Below are 20,515 nucleotides of genomic sequence, written 5' to 3'. Positions count from 1 at the left end.
AGTACAAGTACCTCAAACTGTTACATAAGTACAGTACTGGAGTCATTACAGGCTGCTTAACTGACATTCCACCACTGGTTGTTTACTGGAGGTATTAGCACTTCTGCAGAAAACCTCATTAGTATTCTGCGGCGGAGCGTTGTGATTGGCTCCTGGGCCCATCTGACGTCATGCTCAGCTCAATGCAAGAGAAAAAAAAGAAAAGTGTTCAGTGGTGTTCAGACTGAGTCGCTCTCAGTTCCCAGGAAAACGCGTTCAAAAGTTAGTGTGAGTGCCGAGCAAACCCATGAAAGAACCCGGGCCACGGACACTGTTACAGCCGGACTTGTGCGCCTATTGTTTTTTTTTTTGTTTTTTTTCCACTTTAATTGTGTTATTTTTATGAGACTTAAAAAAGTGGTTTGTTTTTTAACCAGAAGTCGCAGGGATTTCCTCTCATCTCGAAGTTCCCAAGATGAACCTCGATCCGGTGGTCTGGAATCCTTCTGTAAAGGTAATCACGACAATAAACCCCTCATTATACTAAATAATGTGCATTAACATCACTGTATGTGACTGCCAGTCTGCCATAGTATTGTTATTAATGCACTAATGGATGGTTTTAATGCGCCTTTAACTTGGAATAGCTGCTTATCCTGTATGCGCTCGGGGCGCTTCTGCCCGGACAGTACCATGATTTAGATATTAATACAAATAACTTGTTGATTCAAATTTGTCACCAGGGCGCCAGATGAAGTCTAATGAAATAAAATCAAAAATGCAAAAATACAGACAGCCTTGTTAAGTTGAGTCTTTTTTGGGGGGATGGATTAATCCGTTAACATGTAAGCAGCAGGCCTGAGAGGAGATGAGACAAGCCCCTTCATTGTCTCCTTACACAAGTAGCAACATTGTGTTTATGTTGACGTTGTTGATTTAAAGTGTTTATTTCCATGAAGAAGAAGAAGAAGAAGAAGAGGAGGAAGAAGCTCATCCGGAGCTCTCTGGCTCCTGTTTTCTGGGTTTTTTGAAGTACATGTGCTGCATCATTCAGTTCCAGCCACCATCTGCGTTGGACATCATGTGGTCATATTGTTCAGACATTCAGCATATGATGGCTCCTGGTCTGTCACAGCGGATGTAGATGGCCCTATAGGCACTATTAATAAGCTGCACTGCTGCTATGGACCCTGCACCAACCCCCCTTTTTAAATCAAGTTATGTGTTAAAAGTCACTTTTTTAGTATCCTGTCTGAAAGCTGTGAATCAGTTTGACCCCTCTTAGAAAAGCCAAAGAATTCACCTCGCCGGTTTACTCAATTAGAGCCACAAAGTTCCTCTCAACAGTTTTCCAGTTAAGTTTATTCCACTCTCACAGCCTCACAGAGACGTCTTTTCATTCCTCGCCTGTTGTTTTTTCCATCTGTGCAGCACCAAAAGCCTGACACTATAAATACTGTATCCTCACTGTGAGGCCTTAAAGTGAGGCCAATCCATTCAAGGTTCTTCACATTAATGACATGCGAGTGAATTGCATGTGAGACACTTTAAGTTTGCTGGTTTACATTACAGAGGGAGATAGGAAACAGGAAAATGAATGAGAGTTGCTTGGTTACGTCTCTGCTTCTTTTATGCTTGATAAGAGAGGCAGCGGTTATTAAGTCATTAAGCTGCAACGTTGCGACATTTCATAACAGTCGGCTACTGTGGCTCCACTCTTAAGTTGAGTCGTTGAAGTGAAGGTAACATCTGCCCCGATGTGTCCGGAGGCCTTAGTGTTTGTTTTCTGCGCTGTCTGATCTGTGTTTTAAGTCATGCAGTGTTTCCATTACTGAAATCAGATTTTACTTCTCCGGGTGGCAAAGTCAATGTTTATCTCTTCTGTAAACCACAGTACATTCTGGAGGCCTCGCCAGAGAGCCTTGTTGCTAAGGGACTATGGGGAAACTTCCCCCCCCCCCCCCCCCCCTCCCCCCGACACACACTCCACTCCCATTCCCCCTTCTCTAATCCCCCCCAACACACACACACACATACATACATACATACACACACCCCTCCAAATTGTGGTGTACGTGCCTGACCGTCCAGTAAACTTCCTGTCTAGAATACACAGATATGCTGATATTAGTGGCATCGATTTACTTCTGAGTAATTGTCGTGCCCATGCGAACGTACACAAGATCGCTATCTGTGATGTTTTTTGGTTGTTTTTTTTTGCTGTGTTGTCTGGGTGTTGGTTCACACAGGAAATGTCCCTCCATGTCTCTGCGGAGGGACACGGACATCTAGGGACAAGCCGAGGCCAAGCTGGGTCACTGGGGACCGAGCGGTGGTTTAACAAAAAAAGTGGCCGAGTCTAGAGTAGTGCTGTTTACTGCTGCTTGATGCTGCTTTACATGGCGACCATGTGAGCACGGACACTGAATGATGCAATGCGGTGCAACCCACTCACTGTCAGATACCAAAGTTTGCCCGTCACAGTTTATAATCCAGGTGTTTATTCTCTAGATCGGATGTAGTTAGATTGCTGCTGCTGGTTTTTTTTCTTTCGGCACGGTTGAGTTGAATGACTCGCCACTTATCAAAAGACCTGCTGACTCACTATAAGGGCGCGACACCTGTGTTCAGGTGCGGCCTGCATACCAACGGAGGCAAGTCAGCACTCACACAGGAACGGTCCAGCTAATGTGTGTTTTTTTAAGACCAAGATAGCAACTAATTCCATTTCACACACAAACACACACACACACACACACACACACACACACACACACACACACACACACACACACACACACACACACACACAGTGTATAACTACTCTGAGGTGGAATACTCTCATAGCTCTCACATGTGTAGAGAAGTCACCTGACGGCTTAAATCACACAACTTTACTATCCTCTTTGAGGACATTATACTAGGAATGGACACTGTTTGCCAAAGGGTGCAAAAGTTATTTTTAGCATTTTTTTTTTTTTTTTTTTTTTTTTTTTTTTTTTTTTTTATATACATGTTATCTATATGTATTTGTTTAGTGTGGAGATATTTGAAAGCATTCTGTTTACACTATACTCTCCCAAAGGCTGCTAAAGCTGAAACAATAGGTCAATAGCTCATCTTTAATGATTTATCATTTCAGTCACTTTTTGAATTAACATTTTGTGAGGATTTACTGCCGTTTTTTGTTTTTACGTCATTGTTAAACTGTAATCTTGGTGTTTTGGACAGTTGCTATTTGCAGATGTCACTTTGGGCTGTGAGAAATTGATGTGAGAAACTATTTTTGGACATTAAATAGACATATGTTCATATCTATGTATGGTAATATATCAATAATGGAAATTATTTTTAGTTGCAGCTTGAGTTGAACTTATTTGAAAGGATTCTATCCATCCTGTATTTAACCAAGAAAAAACAATGAAGCAGAAGGAAATCGCCATAAAATCCTGTTATATATCACAAGTCATCAATTAGTCAACTGACAACAAAAATAATCAACTATCTTAATAATCGATTCACATTTAAGATAATTTGTCATGCAAAGTTCCTAGTTCTAACTTCTTAATTGTGAGTATTTTCTGCTTTTTGTGATGTATTATACTTTTAATCTGAACATCTTTGAGCTTGTGACTGTTGGTTGAACAAAACAATCAATTTGATGTGCATTTTTCACTAGACCCAACAATAAATCCATTAATCGAAATAGTAATCAGCTGATTAATTGATAATGAAAATATGTGGTAGTCGAGCCCTAAAACAGTTAAAAAAAGATTGCATTGCATCCTTCAAATGGTCTACCATGATTCAGAAAATAGTGAAAATGCCCTCCACAATTTTACAAAACCCAAGTTGACGTATTTAAATTGCTTTTTTTATGCCTACCAAAAGTCCCAAAACATTACTCTAATAGAAGACAGAAAAACAGCAAATATTCACATTTTCAAAGTGTCGATCTGAATTTTTGGGGCGTTTCTGCTTAAAAATGGATGTTTTATCGATTCTAAAATTAGTTGACAATTAATAATCTTACAATTTAGTTTGTTATTATGACATAATCCAAAAGCAGAGCAGCTTAAGGTTGCTACTTCCTCTGATTTCCTGCTCTCCTGGATGAATGAGCAGATTATAACAAAAGTTTAGAGTCTTAGAACAAACTCAACCTTTGTCCGGAGTTTAGAATGGACATCTGTTTACAAAGACATAAATCCAACATAAATTCCAGCTATTGATGGTCACTTAAGTCCTTGCTGAGCCGCTACAGCATCCACATATTCTACATTTTTGCTGTGATGTGTTTATAAAAGAAGGCTATAAACTGCCAGCGCCTCATGGACTTTTTCTCCTTTTAACACAAAGACAAGCTTTAATGGAGCTAATGTGATTGTCTAGAGCGAGGTGATGGATTCCTGCACATACTTGAGTCTATTAGTCATCCGCTCTTGCTCTCTTCATTCTCGCCCTCCTGGGGGTTGTCTCATGAGTCGCCGCTCAGCTCCTCCATGAAGGGGGCCTCCGATCAGAATTTGAAAAGGGCTAAGTTAATACCCCCCTTCTGCACACAAACATCTAAATTCAATTTGTGCTTTGACGTTCAAAATCAGTGTCCCTGAATAACACCGCAAGTGACGCACAATAATAGTACAAGTGTCATTTTTTGAGTGCAAGCTGAGCAGCCAGCCCCGTTAGAAAACCACACCTCGGAGTCCCACTCGACCCCACAACACAAACAAAGTGGAAAGATGTGTCATGCTGCACCTGCGTACAACAGTTTGAACCCTCGAAACCTTCAACAGACCTCTCGCTTTTAGTCATCAAAACAATACGGCTATTCTCATGTGGTCAACGCCTCCGTCAGCACCTCCGTCATTTCACCAACTTGTGGTCGCAGATTGAATGGGAGTGACTTCATTAAAACCGTCGTCATCGCAGATTGATTTTCCCTGATTTCGAAATGTGAATGTCACCTGACCTGCTCTCGACACACCGTCACTCTCCGGGCTAATCAGTGGAGCGCACCTCCTGAGGAAACTGAAGGATTTGGTGTCGTGGAGCTGCAGCTTCCCTGAGTTATAAATATACCGGCCTAGCGGATGTGTTTGTGGGTCCAATCGGGCTGCCGGGCCTACTCTTGAGGCGGTGCTGCTGCTGTGGAGGGGAACACAGTTTGGAGCTGAACCCTGCATGAAGCCTCTGTATTGTCTCGAGCTTCCTGTGCTCCCTGAGAGGAGGGGGCCGCCGCTTTTCACACGCTCCCACACATAAACCTCACAGTGTGCTCGTGTATCGTATGAGTGTGTGTGTGTGTGTGTGTGTGTGTGTGTGTGTGTGCAGCTTGCAGACAATGCGGTTTCACACTCTTGAGCACTTTCTTTTCGAACTGCTTCAAAAATTGACACTGGAGTCACTCTCTTCATTTTCTATCATTCAGATTTTAAAATGACGAATGTGTCTGAGCTCGGCTGGACTTTGGATTTGTTTGCAGCGCTTTAGAAAGTGTCAGGCTTTCTTTTGCTTGTGTCGTCCATGTCTTCATCATCTAAGACAGGATGTCAGTGCAATTCATCACTCAAGGAAAGTCGTGCATGGTCACCCCCTCCGCGGTGTGCCAGGCCTTATCTGTGAGGCAGAGAGCTTTCACTGTCCCGTCAAGGTCGGCCTGGAGGGATTTGAATAGAACATTAGTACAAGAGTTGGCGTATGTAGGTTAAATTAAGTTTAATTTGATTTAAGTTTTAAAAAAAACTATGCAAAACTAATATTGGACATTAGTTGTCACTGATACACTAATGACATTATAGAAGACACACGTTACAGGACAGTGTTTCTGTTGTGTTTGGTATTTAGCCGTTGACCTCGTGTTCAAATCTCACTTCGCCATCTGAATACCACGTGACAGTATAAATACTACTAATTCAATTAGACAAGACGAATCAGATGTGAAGCTCAGTTGCTGCTAGATACCATGAAATATATACACTAATTTACAGCAATACAACCCACGGCAAGATCTGATCATTGACAGAAAAATCATGAATGATCATTTTTTTCCAAGCAAAAGTTGTTGAAAATGTTACATATTCTTTGGTTCCAGCTTCTCAAACTTGAGGGTTTGCTGCTTTGCTTTAATAGAAATCTGACTTATTGTGCAACAAACCATCGTTTGTGCTTTTTTTCGTCAAAGAGATCAAAAGATCATTGAGGATTTCTGTCGGTAAATGTTTACACTCTCACACCAGTTGTGCCAGAACATCGGCAGCTGCGATGCAGACAGTGTCACCTCCTCTGTTATGATTTGCGGTGGATTTTTCTCCTTCCTGTGGTCGTGGGAGGCCGGTGTTTTTCATAAAGACTGAGCTGCGGTGAGTTCAGAGGTAGACACACGTCGTCGTCGTTTGATGTGAACTAGATGTTTCATACTTGAGTAATTCATGTCGTGCTGCAAATTAACTGCTGCTGGGAAGAAAAAAAACCATGTTTGTTCCATCCTCCAGTTCGTCATGTGCTTGTGGCCTTAAATATCATCAGTTGTAATAAAGCAGTAATGGTGGATAATCAGTGTTAGTCCACTTGGTCGTTGAACCTCCAGCTGCTGACCATCTATAATCCAATGAACTGATTCAGTTGTTGTCAGATAAGTTTGGGTTACACTCAAAAAAATTGATTTCATGGGTTGCATGAACTACAAAGTGACAACTTTATGATTGTTTTTCTATGGACTGAATGAGTAAACTGAGAAAAAGTCATACGTGAACCCATTACAATTCTGTGTGTATTAGTAGTGACCTACATTTTTTTTTTATATATCTATTTTGACATCATAAGCACTTCACTTATACCTAGAAATATCTTAAAACTACACGTCTCTGTCATGATGTCTGACAATTTAGATGTACAATATTGTAACCATGACAAATGTGAAATTGTTAAAGAAAAGAATTGGCTAATAAGAAAAGCATGATGGAGTGTCAGGTCTTAGTCCGCACACAGGAGCATAATGAGGTCCATCACGTTGTTCCTCATCAGTTGGCTATGATTTAAATCATCTGTCCAATATGAAACGAAGAGCCTCCCTTAGTTTATATATGTGTGTTGCGTTGTGTTTGTGCAAAAGTTCATTTCGTTTTTCTGTTTCTGCCCGTCTCACTGTAATCCCCTCGGGGATGTGGAGTTATCACAGCCCTCTAAAAGGCCCATTGATAACATAAGTCAGCTGAAAGGAAGTCCTGTCATTTAGTCACAAACGCGTTTCTCAGTGTACACGGCATGTTTTAGCGTTTGTGCCAAGGCAATTTGGAAGAACCGAAGGGTGTTTCAGAGGAAGTGGAGGAAAGCTACTGTTACAAACAGAGGCTCCTGTCATTATTACATTGTGACTTTTTATTAGTTTAACTAGCATCCACACAGGCGTAGTACTAACCCTATCATGCACACAGACCGGAAGCTTGACAATAGGACACTGTTTTAACCCGATAATCTGCACCCGATCCCACTCATCCTCGAGGACTGTGAACTGGACTGAAGAGCGCCAGACGGGGAGGGTTGGAGATTTTCCAGGGATTGTGGGTTTGGAGGGCTTTTCGACACTGAGGTTATGGTCACTCCGGCCTTCCTCCTCCCTTGGTTGTGGAGGTACAACTAAGCCACATTGTGGCCGCGCAGAGTGTTTATGTAAACAGTTCAGTTTGCACTCATGTAGTTGAGCAGCCGTAGGACATTAGCTTGGACACATGTTTGTTTTTTTTCCTTGTCTGCAAGCAGGCTGTGTTCAAGAAATACCACACAGCGGGGCTGCCCTCAGACTTGTTGAACTTTATTTCAAAATAAAAGATGGTTATTGATTCTCACATTAGCACATGGAAAAGTGATTATTCACTAGTATGACTCTGCCATCTACCATACAAATAATCCCTCTTTAAACCATTCTCAGTATAGAAAGCAAATTCTGAATGAATGAACTGCTTGACAGAAAATGAATTGTGTATTATATCATTGAATATCTTTGGGTTTTTAGACATTTAAAGACGTCACCTTGGTCTCTGTGTAATTGTGATTTTCTCACATTTCATAAACCAAACGATTCATCGATCAAAAGATTCACAGATGATGAAAACAATGAATATTTGAAGCCCTGCTGCTCTTTTTTTATAAAGTGCGACCGGATCTTCCGTGTAGCAAACCGTCAGCTGCTGCAGCACAACAGGTTAGCTATTGAGGGGCAGCTGCACCGCTGGGAGTGTTTTTGAATCACAGGCCCCGGGATTGAACAAAGACTGGAAGTGATGTCATCTCTATGCTGTCTATGCATCTTCACTGTCAAAGAGACACCTGAGGTTTTAACTTTTAATTGGCCGAGGGATTTCTTTGCTTCTTACAGCTGGATGAATAAACTTCTTCGTCACATTGGACTGGAGCTTTATAGAAGTGTAGGATTACCTTTAGTGCAGCTCATTTTTACCCCAAGTTGTCTTTCTTTCCATCTTTTCTCTCCACTTTGTTGTCATGCACATGTTTGCATGCAGATTTTGCTCTCTTGCCTTTTCACACGGCCTTCTACATACTCCATGTCTCTGCATCCCCCCACCCTTCAGTCGTACACATAGTGTATTCAAGTCTAAAGACTCACCCTGTGTCATGCAAGCTGTTAGTCTCACCCCCCCCGCCCTCCTCTCATTTTATCTCCCTCCCTTTTCCTTCACTCTTCTGTCCCCCCCCCCTCCCTCCCAGAGAATGTTTGGATAGATCTAAATGGTGTGATTGTGACTGCACTGCCGGCCGTCTGCCCCTCCACGTCTGCTTCTCGCCGTCTTTGGAAAGTCTGACGTGAGCAGAGGGAGAGGAAGAAGGGAAAGGCAGAAAGAGCGAGAGAGAGAGAGAGAGAGAGTGAGAGAGAGAGTGAGAGAGTGAAGGGGAAAGTTTCTTTTGAACAACAAGGCATGGCGGCCCTCCAGAGAGCCGAGACTAGCGTCAGGAGTCATTCGCCTCTCCAGCCTGTCCCTCTTTCTCTACCTCCGTTTGTCTGTTCTCACTCTTTATTCCCCTCATTCTCCCACACTGTCTTTTTTAAACAACCTATTCCCTGCAGAACGTCCCATCCCCATCTCGCTGTCTACAGTTTCTCACTTTGAATCAACCCCCTCAACCTGGCCCTCTCCACCCCCTAACCTGTTCCTTTCTCTCCTGGTCTTGCGGAGGTGGAGGGGGGGCCGGTTTTGCACAGTAGAGACAAAAAAAAAGCCTCCAAATCTAGGCCTCTCAGTTACCCCAGGAAGGTGTCGCGTTGCGTTTGGGGGCGCTTGACGGCGGTGTCACGTGTCGCCGCATTCAAAGGGCCGGGCTTTAAGAATGTGGGTCATTTGAAGTAGAGGCACTAAAGTGTGTTGTTTGCCAGTGAATGGGGCCTTCTCACGTTGACATGGTGAAAAGCGTGTGAATAAACACCAGCGCCCGGGGGCCGCACTAAAGCGTTTCGGCCGTATTCTTCTCTGTACCCCACCTATACAAGCCCTGTTATTATCCAGCACATGAATGGACCTCTGGAATCACATTTGATACGGGCTCTGCGGTGGTGTTAGCTGAGATACCATATCAGAGCCTCTTCTGTTCCACCCACAGCAGAGACTCTGCCTCTCCTTACGAGAAAAAAACCGGATCATGGAGTAATTAAGTTTGGACGCCTGTTGCGCTGCATGTAGTTAGTGTGTAGCTCTGTGTCCTGCACACATAGCGTTGTTTAGCCTCTAGTTCTGACCAGCTGGATGGCTTCCATAATTGCTTTCCCACGGCAGATGCTCAGATCAGATGGTTCAAATTAAGTCGTAGATTGCTCACACAAGGTTCCCTATGAAGATGGACTCTCCTCTTCAATGTCCTTCATGTAATGAGTCTGAGTGGGCGAGTCTGTATATTCTATATACACAAAACTAATGCAAAGCTTTTGTCTCTCTTTCTTCCCCCTTCCTTTCCTCCCCTGACCTTGATGACTCAGGTGCTGGTGGCGGCGCTCTTCTTCGGGCTGGTTTGTCACGCAGCAGAGCCTCCGGCAGCTCAGTGGTCCACCGATGAATACAAGAACCTCACTCTTCGGCGACACAGAACATGTGTGGAGAATGAGCAGTACCTCCACCAGGGACTCTGCTGCCACAATTGCAAGGCTGGTAAGGGGAACCACATTAAGGAGAACATTTCAACCTCAAACTCCCTCAGATCAACAAATAGCAGCGTCTATTCGTCAAGAACTGAACGCAAGCAAGAGGAAAGATTCAAGAAATGGCATTTCAAAAAACTTGAGTCAAATGTCAAACCCGTAACCTTAACTGTGTCCCAAATGAGTTTTGCAAGTTTTCTCTGCATTGTCTGGAAAAAAATGCATTATGGAAAGGAGCAGGAGGAAAACTCAGCAATTCATAGGGAAGCACAAAGTAGGAAAAAGTGCAGAAGATGCTGTGCAGCCTTTTTTTAAGTACCAAGTTATTGAAAGTGCCAACTGTATTCATTTTATTATGTAAAGAATTTAAGACTGTTAACCTTTTTTCCTCTTTCCTTTAGCTCAGATCATAGTTAGCCAAGGTACTATCGCTGCATGTAGCTGCTAGCTGATTGACCTATTTTGTTTGCTATTATGAATTCCAAGAAGTTGGTGTATTTGATCAACTCAAAAACAGATGGTCCATCATAAAAATAAAGTACAAAGTGCCAAATAATTGATACTTTAAGGTTACTTTTAATCCTTTTGGTCAGTATGATCTTTTATGAAACCAGACAGATACTGTTTTACCCCTAAACCAGCTCCAATACAAACCCCTTTATTGACTCAATACCCAGAGTGCAACCATAGATGTCTTTGCCCTCTCCTGCATGTTTCCCATTCTGTCTTTTTTTCCATGTGTACATCACACTGAAAACACATGAGTTTTTTTACAGCCCGACTGAAATTATTATACAAATCCTAAGCACGGCAAATCACGATGCACTTCAGTGAATCGGTTCTTTTCAGTGAATCGGTTCTTTTCAGTGAATCGGTTCTTTTCAGTGAATCGGTTCCTGTCTTTCCTTGAGACCCCCATGAAATGTGGACATTAACTTCCAGGAAGCGTTTCATCTCGTGTGAACCAGTGAATCATGTGCAAATGAAGAAAAACTCTAAAGTCCCACACATCTGCATATTTGTCAAATCAAACTGACCTTCACTTCTTAGCCGCTATCCCATTGGTTTACAGTTTGGAAGCGTATTTCTGGTCCCATCATCCTTTTTCAACAGGAAACACATCAAATTAAAGACATAATTTGCATGTCATTTATGTATATTCATCACATGATTTGTTGTTTGCAGGAACCTTTGTGCAGAAGGAATGTGAAAGAGACCAAGAACCCGGGACGTGTCTCCCCTGTGAGCATGGACAGACCTACACAGAACACTCCAACGGGATGAACCGCTGTTTGCCCTGCACACACTGCCGCTCAGGTAACAAGACTGTCCTCATCAATGAGTCAGTGGCAGCAATTCATGATTTGTTTCCAAGATTGTTTTTTTCCACTTGTTTTTAGCTCATTATTTAAAATAACATTTACTATTATTTGTGTAAACAACTTTACATTCAGCCAATCAATGACAGTGGTAAGACCATGATGCTTTTTACCACCTATTTAAACATATTAAACGCAAAATGTATGTTTTGTATTGACTAGTTGTTAATTGAGAGTTCTCTTGATGTCATAGATTACCTGTTTGATCTATAAAAGGTCAGCTAATAGTAGAAAAAAATGACCTTACAAGTTCACAGAGCCTAAGTTGTTTTCTTTGAACAGCTCAAAATCCAAAGATGTTCAATTTACAAAAGAAAACCTGAAACCAACTACATTTAGAAGAATTTTTGTGGAAAAACAATTGACTTAACGATTAATCGATTATAAAAATTGTTGACTTTTCTGTTGAATCGTGATTGTAAAAGACTTTCCATTGTAATGGGACCACTGCACTGTCAATACGTGGACAACTACAGGAAGTACAGTTCGAAGATTTACAAAAAAAACAACTTAAAATGAGTCCAAAAAAGAAAGAAAAGAAATAAAACACCACTTAACTCCCTTTCCCTTTAATTCCAAAGTGGAGTCTTCTCTAACAATGTGTCAAAGATATATTGTTTTTAGGAAAGTCGATACCTTTTTGTCCGTTCCCCCGCCTTTCAGATCCACTCATGATAATGCGATCTCATGATGTTACGCGGAGTAGCAGGGCGTGTCTTTGTTGTTTTGTTTCGTGGGCTGAATGTGAGCATGTTGCCCGTCTCTGGAGGGTCTCTCTTGTGTGTGTCTGTCCTACCTGGCTGAACTGGGTGTGGCGGTGTCTCATTGTGTCCCACACTGGGCGTCTTTGTGTCCAATGAAAGGCTGGAGCTACAGAAAAGAGACTACTGTTACATGGGATGTGTTTTGTGCTCATTCATTGCGGTTTTAAGGTAGAACTTTGTGTGTGTGTTTTTGCTCTAGTTTGAAGTTATTTAAGACCATGTTATAATTAATAGGAACGCGGCAAAGGAGATGGGAATCAAACTGAGAAAAGTTGCCCTTGCTTTGGACTACTAGGAAACTTCCCAATATTCCGACCATCCAAAATTCTTTAACATTATTGGTTTTTATGTGACATATTTTCACAGTTGTTGTTTTCAAATGTGTGTGTTTTACGATCAATAAGAGATGATTTAAGTGTGCTGCAGGGCCGAGCGCTTAACGGCCGTGCCATAAACCAGAATGTCCCCGAGTGTCTTCGCTATAAAAGAACAAAACAACCTTCAAAGGAAATTGTTTCACGTTGGAATGTTGCCATTACATGTTGATTGTTTTAGAACATTGAAATTATAACAATCAAAGCCATTGTCTCAATAACTTGGCAGAAGCAGCCATTAAGGACCGCTCTGATAAACACAGTAGCCGTCTCTGTGAGAGTGTTTGTGTATACAGTGAGAGCAGACACTAAGCAGCTCACAAAACTAGAATACTGACAAGAGGCCAGACAAGGAGACGTTCCCAAAAAACGAATCATCCATCAATCCATCGAGAACTTCTTTTGTATAGAACATTTCGTACAGGTTAGTGCAGCTCAGAGTACTTCACAGATGACTGACAAGCAGAAAATAGGACAGAACAAGTGTGGACCTTGAACACAACAGAAAAGACAAAAACAAGACAAACGAGAAAATAAAAAAAAATTGATGAATAAAATAACAATAAAATTGTAAAATTGTTCAGCTTTAATACACAAAAATGAGTGATTTAATAACATAACAATAAAATGGAGAAAAAAACTTACATGCAATAAAATAAGTTAATAAAACAGTGTATATAAAGTCTATTAGCCATTCTTAATCAATTGTCTGGCTGAATAGGTAGGCTTTAAGTTTATGGCAAAAAAATACATCTCTTCCAGCAGCAGAATGTTCCAGTGACTTTGGGTATCATAGCTGAAGGCTGACTCACAAAGGTTTTAGCAAATAACAGACTCGTGTCAGAGGGCCCGAGGGGCCGCACCGGTTCATACGCTGTCTGCATGTGAGGCTTGCATAAAGTGTTTTAAAGCAAGTAAAGGTTGGAGGAAAAAGATATTAAATCAATATGTAAACTGACAGTTGTAATGTGTTCCCTCCTTCTGGTGCTGATCAGTACACAGGCAATAGAGTTCTCATTCAACCAGAACTCTGAGTGACCCATAGAGCATTAGTCTCTATGGGTCACTCAGAGAGAGAAATGATCACTTTAATGTTTTTAAGGTGACAGATTTGGTGACATAACCCACTCGAGACTTGAAGACCACACCAAGGTTTCTTCCTTACTGGCTCTGGGTTAGTCAAAGGGAATTTGTGACCGGTTTCTCTCTCTGAGCTTTTAAAACCTATGACTATAATTTTTATTTTTATCCTAGTTGAGTTGTAAAACAACTTTTATGAATGCCAGACATTTATATCTAAAACACATTTAAAAAAGAGATTAAATTGATCCTGTGTCATGCATAGATTTGGAAATAAACTTTTGAACCATACATGAGTCTGCTTGGTGACAAAGTCCTGCTCTGTATACGTGTTAATGTTCATACAATCCAAGTTGTTGCTGTGAGCCGTCGACTCGTTCCATATATAGTCTTGCATAGCACAGCTTAAGTCACAGCTGTGATATATCCACAGGCCCGTTCTACCCGGCAACATTTAGGTCATTACGATCATAAAGAATTAAGGTAGACTGAGGGAAGACAGACTCTGGAGTCTTAACTTTGAGTCCTTTATCTGGGTATGATCTGTAAACTCCTTTTAATATTTGCCTTCTCATGTTTGGACACATGAAGAAAGAATAGAAAACACATATTTCTAAGCTCATCAACAGAGCACTGCTGACACACCTCGATTTCCTTCTTAAGGTGACAAAGGGTTTTTTGTGGCAGATGACTAATGTGGACTTTGTATCCCGGGACAAGTTGTTATTGTCACCTGTGGAAAAAGTGACTCAACATGAGTCTCAGAAATGTGAATCAGGTCATAAATTAGCTCTATAAAGAATACCTGAAAACCTACTTCTCTCTTGTTCTTGCTACAACATGAGCTGAATTGTCTTGAGTACAATTATAGGATCATTAGTGTGAATGAAAATGACTGGAAGTTAAGTGTGCTTATTGCAACAAAACCAAGCTAATGCTAATGCTCTACTTTTTTCCTTAATTAGCAAGCATGCACATCAAATTAGTGTGAAAGGTCTTCCTGTGGAGGTTGGACCGCTGGTTTGTTATTCATTTTGATCATATCTTAAAGGCCGAGGTTACGCTCTTTTCATGTCTTAAATGTAATAAATGAACCATGCCGGGTTCTCCATCCTCATTATCCTGTTAAAGTGAGGCAAATTCTATCTAAGAGGGAGTCATACTTGGAAACGCAATTACATAACTCCTTTATATTTTCTTTTTTGCAAAAAAATGACCACATAATTGCTAAATACCAACGAATTACCTGAGAAGTCTCTCTTGTTCGCTCTCGTTTAATGGATGCCAGTGGTCACAAGTTTATTGTGAGTCTGCTTGTACGACTCTGTCTGCACACGCTTCACAGAGTTAGATCATAAAGTGAAAACTGCATTTCTTATTTTAAAGATTGTCTAAAAAATCACTGGATTTAATAGCCCAAGATATGTTTTTAATGTGTAACTTGATGGCTGTTTATTTTTCTGTTTAGATTTAATTTATTTATATTTTACTGGATTTTTATGTCCCTCATTATTTTGATGATATATCACAAAAAAATGAATCTCTTCCAACAATTTTAATCTCCACAGATGAGATTCAAACTGCGTCCTGCACCACCACTACAGACACCAGGTGCCAGTGCAGACCCGGCACCTTCTGTGTCCCGGATCAGGCCTGCGAAGTCTGCAAGCGTTGTGCCAAGTAAGTGTCATCTACTTCTTTCCTAAAAAACTGTTTTCAGTTCTTAATCAATATTATCCAATTTTAATGTAATTTTAAGGATAATGAGATAACTCTTAAGTATCCACTGAACTGTTGGGTTTCCATCTTAAACAGCTAGTTAATTAGATTTATCCTCGGCTAATTCAAATTTACTAGAATAGAAGGACTCTTGAGCAGCTTTTTCATCAAGAATTATTTGAGTCCCGGGACTACTTTTCAAGGAACTAAAGAGGTCGCAGGGGTTAACACACTCTGCAGCGCTCAGTTCAGTGTTCCCGTTCCCAGTTTCATCTGAAGGACAAGTTGAGGAAAAAAATAAACATTAGGTTTTGTCTCACTGAAACGACTTGAACTTCTGCATAGTATTTACTTATGCCCGTTGTTTTAGAGCGTCAAATAGTCCTCAATCAATAAGAGTACTTCCTTGTTTTATGAATGAAGAGGTAAACGAGGTGAATCGGCGGCACTGTGTGTGTTTGACCAATCAGCTACGGTCATCCCTGCAAAGCCGAGCCCAAAAGTTCCTGTACTTTTAGAAAGTACTACCTCTAGACCAGAATGTCCAGATGTCAAAATGTCCAGAACTTTATTGAAACCCTTTTCCTTAAAAAGAATGAGTTCCTCAAAAGGTTTCTAGTCTCTGTGTAAAGTTTCTGCGGTCATAAAGGCGCTTTGGTCTTCAGGACCAACTTGAAGCTCCAAAGGTTATATAGTTGTTGTTTTTTTCATTGTATGTTTTACGATTAAAGCAAATATATATTTTTGTTCTACCAAATTCCAGGTGTAAATCAGGGGAGGAGGAGGTGAAGAAGTGCACCCCGTTTTCTAACACCGAGTGTCGCAAACGGAATCTGTCCCCGACGGAAACCTCCTCAGCCCTCCCCACACCGACCCCTACCTCTCCAGCAGACCTTGGTAAACCCCACTGTTTCACACAAAAGCCTTCTGCTTAACATCCTACTTTATTTCATACTTGATTGTTCATCTTTACTGATTTATTCTTCCAGTTGCACCTATATGCCTTTCCCTGGCCTTCATCCTCATCGCCCTCCTCATTATTGGACTGGCTTTGTGGTGGTTCGTAATCAAGCAGCGTTCATGTGAAATACCATGTGAGTTGACATCTAGTGCACCTTTACATTGTTGTTTTGCTTATACAGTTTGTATTCTTAATGCTGTTTGTTTGCTGTTAAACAGGTTCAAAGAGCCATTGTGATTCCAGTGAAATCGTGAAGGTTCCCATCGTAAGTTATCGTTCTGTGTTTGATTTCACTCATGATGTGTTCCAGTTACGATAGAGAATCTGTGCTTCAATATGTCAACGTTCTCCACTGTTTTCTTTCTGCTCAGGACGAGAGTGGAGCCACAGCGGAGGAGAGACAGAATAATCAGAACGCCGGCCTGGAGGGCGAGGAGTCCCGCCCGGAGTCGCGGCCCTTGCTGCAGGAGACCGGGATGACCAAGGCCTCCCCTCCCATGGAGGATGAGGACCGGGGTCTGGGAGACAGTTTGCCCAACACCACCAGTTCTTCTCAGACTAGCCTGTCCGCCCTGCCCACCGCAGCCTCCTCCGATAACCCCCCAAACACCCCACAGCAGAGCCCCACCGCCATCCGACTCCCACCTGCAGTCATGGTGCGGTAAACTGTTGATGATCTCAAATCATTTGTGTTTCAACCACCTGTGCCATTATTTCTTATATTTGTATTTTCTGTTGTAGGATAATCCTCTGCAGCATCGATTGGTGCCTCTACAAGGTAAGATTTCAGATTCCATCATAGATTTCCTCTTCTACTAAACATTTTTTATGCAACTTGATTTGAGCTAACAGGCAGCTGTGCACAGAAATAAACACGGTTTTCCTCCCACAGGGAAGTCATATAAACAGGATCTCTTCAAGATCTCACATTATCTGCGTGATAGATTAATAATCTCATGACAGTCAGGCAGTATCTGAGCCTTTCGGGGGTTAGAGCACGTCGCCTTTTAAAGTGTTGTTTTTTTCTCATGCTAAATTAAAGAGGACATGGCTTAACAGATTTATTTGATCCTCTATTAAAATTTGTGTGCGTCCCCTGAAGGAAAATGTGTGAAAATTTCAATAAAGATAAACACTTCAGTTTACTTACACAGAGTTTCTGTGTTTCTACAGCTTATGTGCCATTTTGCATCTCAATCAACATTCTTTTCTTTTCATTTATTTCTCTCTAAAGGGTCAGAAAGGTCCCTGAAGAAGAGCTTCGATTTGTTCGACGAGTACCTGGACGTGCGGATCCACAACAAGTTCTTCAGACTGATCGGAGTCAGTGACAACCACATTCGGATCGCGGAGAACGGCGCCCCCGGTGACAAGGCCTATGAGCTGCTGAAGAACTGGATGCAGCGGCAGGGACTAAAAGCGGACATCAACGACCTGTTAGAGGCTTTGCTAAGTATGGACCAGCGGCGCTCGGCCGAGAACATCGCCTCCGCGGCCCTGCAGAGAGGCTACTACAAACACGCCGACGCAGACGCACCCTGAAGTAACGGGGAACGCGAATGAAGTAAACACAAAGTACTTAATTCAAGAAAAAACTTAAAAAAGCACACGGACACTGTCGGTGGACTTTGTGTAACAGGCTTACCTCTTTGTGGCTGACCAGCCATGTACTCAAACAAAAAAAAGCCAGTAGTTTTAAAAAGAAAACCACAAAAAAGGGGAAGGTCGAGCCGTATTCATCAGAGCTCTGAAGATGTTGACTACTCGCCAAATGCGGAGGTTGTAATACCGAAAAAATGAAGAAAGAGTTGTGTGGTCAAAATCAACAACATCGCCACAAAAGACAGAAAAGGAAATTGTGTTGATAAGAGATTAACGTGAAGGTGTCCGCTTCCACAGGCTGAAATGGCTGCATGTTTTAGGCTCTAATGGAGCAACATGCATCCAAATACTGAAAACTTAGATGTCTCTGGGCGTGTGTGTGTGTCTGTGTGTGTGCGTGTGTGTGTGTGTGTGTGTGTGTGTGTGTGTGTCACGCATCTGGTCCTCAGATCCCGATACACTACCTGGAGACAGGGATATACACTGGTTTGTAGGAGTGGCATTAGCTATGTCACTAATACAGTGCCTCATTGATGCACTGACCTCTGGCACATGTAGGATTTCAAAATAAAATCATGCTATATTTGTTGTTTTATAGATTTAGGGTTCTCTGAGACCATATGTAAGAGTTTATGAACATTTTCCGGTCAATTTGCAGCCTTACTAATCATAAGTTTTGCCTCTTCAGTGCCATGTGATCAATCTAAATTTATTTAGCGATCTGGATGTCATTATGTTCATAGAGCTCAGCGATTCAAAAATAGATTTTTGAACAATGGAGTCACATTGGAGAAACGCTTTCCGTGTTCGGTCGTCCGGTCTTTTCTATGCTCAGTGCAGAAGGAGTTTTCTAACAAGCTGTTTCTGTTGGAGCAGCTGGTAATAGTCCAGCCATATGTTTCCATAACGTTTCCACGTAACTTGGAGAACTTCAAAGGTCATTTTATTTATTGACATATTTATTATAATGAATAATAATTAACTTTCGATTATTTATACCGTTTTTCAAAGCAAACGACCCTGGAAAACAAAGCACGCACTGTATCTGTGCGATGACGCTTAGCTGCAGGGCCAAAATGACTGACATCAAGTTTTCAAAGTTGCAGTTGAAGCTCCGTAGTGGTTCAGTTTAAACTCTGTCTCTGCTCGCTGCACCGTGTAAAGTGTAGCACTCTGGTCCACACTGTCGATGTGTCAATGTTACATGTGCCATTTCCTCATTTAGCTAAGTGTGGAAGCTTTCTCGATGCTAAACGCAGAGTGTGTCATTTCAAATTGGAGTTGAGGTGACGTGCAATCTTAGAAAAAAAGAGAACTGACCTGCTGAGTCCGACTGTTGTAGTGAACCGACTGCAGATACGGATTGTTTCGTCTCTGGTTAGACTCAGACAAGATGAAGGAAACTTTTTTTTTCTGGATTAAAAAAAAAAAAAAAGAAGCTCAAATTCATTCTGTCATATGTACATACGAATGTCCAGAGAGCATTGAAGCCTCACAACCTGTATATGTGTATAAATGCAGCTCTATTAACAAAACAACATGAATATAGTGAGGTTGTGACATTTTAAACTAGATTTTTGCCCATTTTCCTGCAGTCTCTTATGTATAAAGGAAAGAGTTACAGAGTTATATATTATTGCTGAAGAGTGATGCTACAGTGCTGGCACTGCCATCTGTTGACAGACAATGAAAATACAGCCAGCATCAATTTCTAGGGATCCTAAACTCCCCTCTCTCTTTTAACATTCTCCCTTTAACTCCTTTTGAAACAGTTCTCAACTCTTAGTTTGTTTCTTTTTAAAGATTCTTTATTTTAAGTAGCATCATGCATGTTTTGTTCACTCTCTGGCACTTCATGTCTATGTCTTTTTCTAAAATAATTTATATGTTTTTACTTTTACATATCTCATTGCCAAGTCCTAAGCTGTTCCTCTTGTGTAAAGAATTATTGATTTCTATCCAGGGTTGCCGTTAAGCCATTTACCCCTTAGTTATTGTTTGCTTGTAATGGATTTCAGATATATAAATTATGCAAATGCATCAAAGCTGTTTATATGTCAATTTTAAATAAATGTTTTGTACAGATGAGCGTCTTTGAATTGTTTGAAATTACTAATGTTTTCACATTGAAAAATGTGCAGAACATTAATAAGATATCAACCATTGCTCTGCCATTCTCTTATTGTTAAATATACATATCTGGAGGAAGAGAATCACAAATGTTCTAATTCCTCAGACTCCATAACGTTGGTATTAACAGAATTCTCTCGGGTCAGAAGGGTCATTATCTGTTACATAAATATTATATTAACTTATGCAATAATGTGGACTTGAATGCAGCCAATGTGGATGGTACCTTTACTGTACAGTACAAAGTTAATGCTATATGAATGCTCCATCAAAATATATGCCATGAAACACAAATATTAAAGACACCACGCTCATCACAAAGCAGAAAATAGAAAATATGTCCATATGCCCTGGCAGGAAGATTGTTTTTTCTTGACAGT

General features: G+C 41.2%; 2 protein-coding genes across 3 annotated transcripts in view; both read left to right on the top strand.

Moving 5' to 3' along the window:
* tnpo1 (transportin 1) overlaps positions 1-20,515 on the top strand; it is a 74,647-nt gene that overhangs the window by 14,894 nt on the left and 39,238 nt on the right. The window lies entirely within an intron of this gene.
* On the top strand, positions 227-20,093 carry LOC129102291 (tumor necrosis factor receptor superfamily member 10B-like). The gene is made up of 10 exons (XM_054612366.1): positions 227-493; positions 9,968-10,136; positions 11,312-11,443; positions 15,292-15,403; positions 16,206-16,339; positions 16,432-16,536; positions 16,622-16,668; positions 16,775-17,059; positions 17,145-17,181; positions 17,638-20,093. The coding sequence occupies exons 1-10, from the start codon at positions 455-457 to the stop codon at positions 17,943-17,945; spliced, it is 1,368 nt and encodes a 455-aa protein (XP_054468341.1). The 5' UTR covers positions 227-454; the 3' UTR covers positions 17,946-20,093.

Source organism: Anoplopoma fimbria, chromosome 14, assembly GCF_027596085.1.
Source record: "Anoplopoma fimbria isolate UVic2021 breed Golden Eagle Sablefish chromosome 14, Afim_UVic_2022, whole genome shotgun sequence".
In the NCBI taxonomy this organism is placed as follows: Eukaryota; Metazoa; Chordata; class Actinopteri; order Perciformes; family Anoplopomatidae; genus Anoplopoma; species Anoplopoma fimbria.
This window is presented reverse-complemented; position numbering and strand designations above follow the sequence as displayed.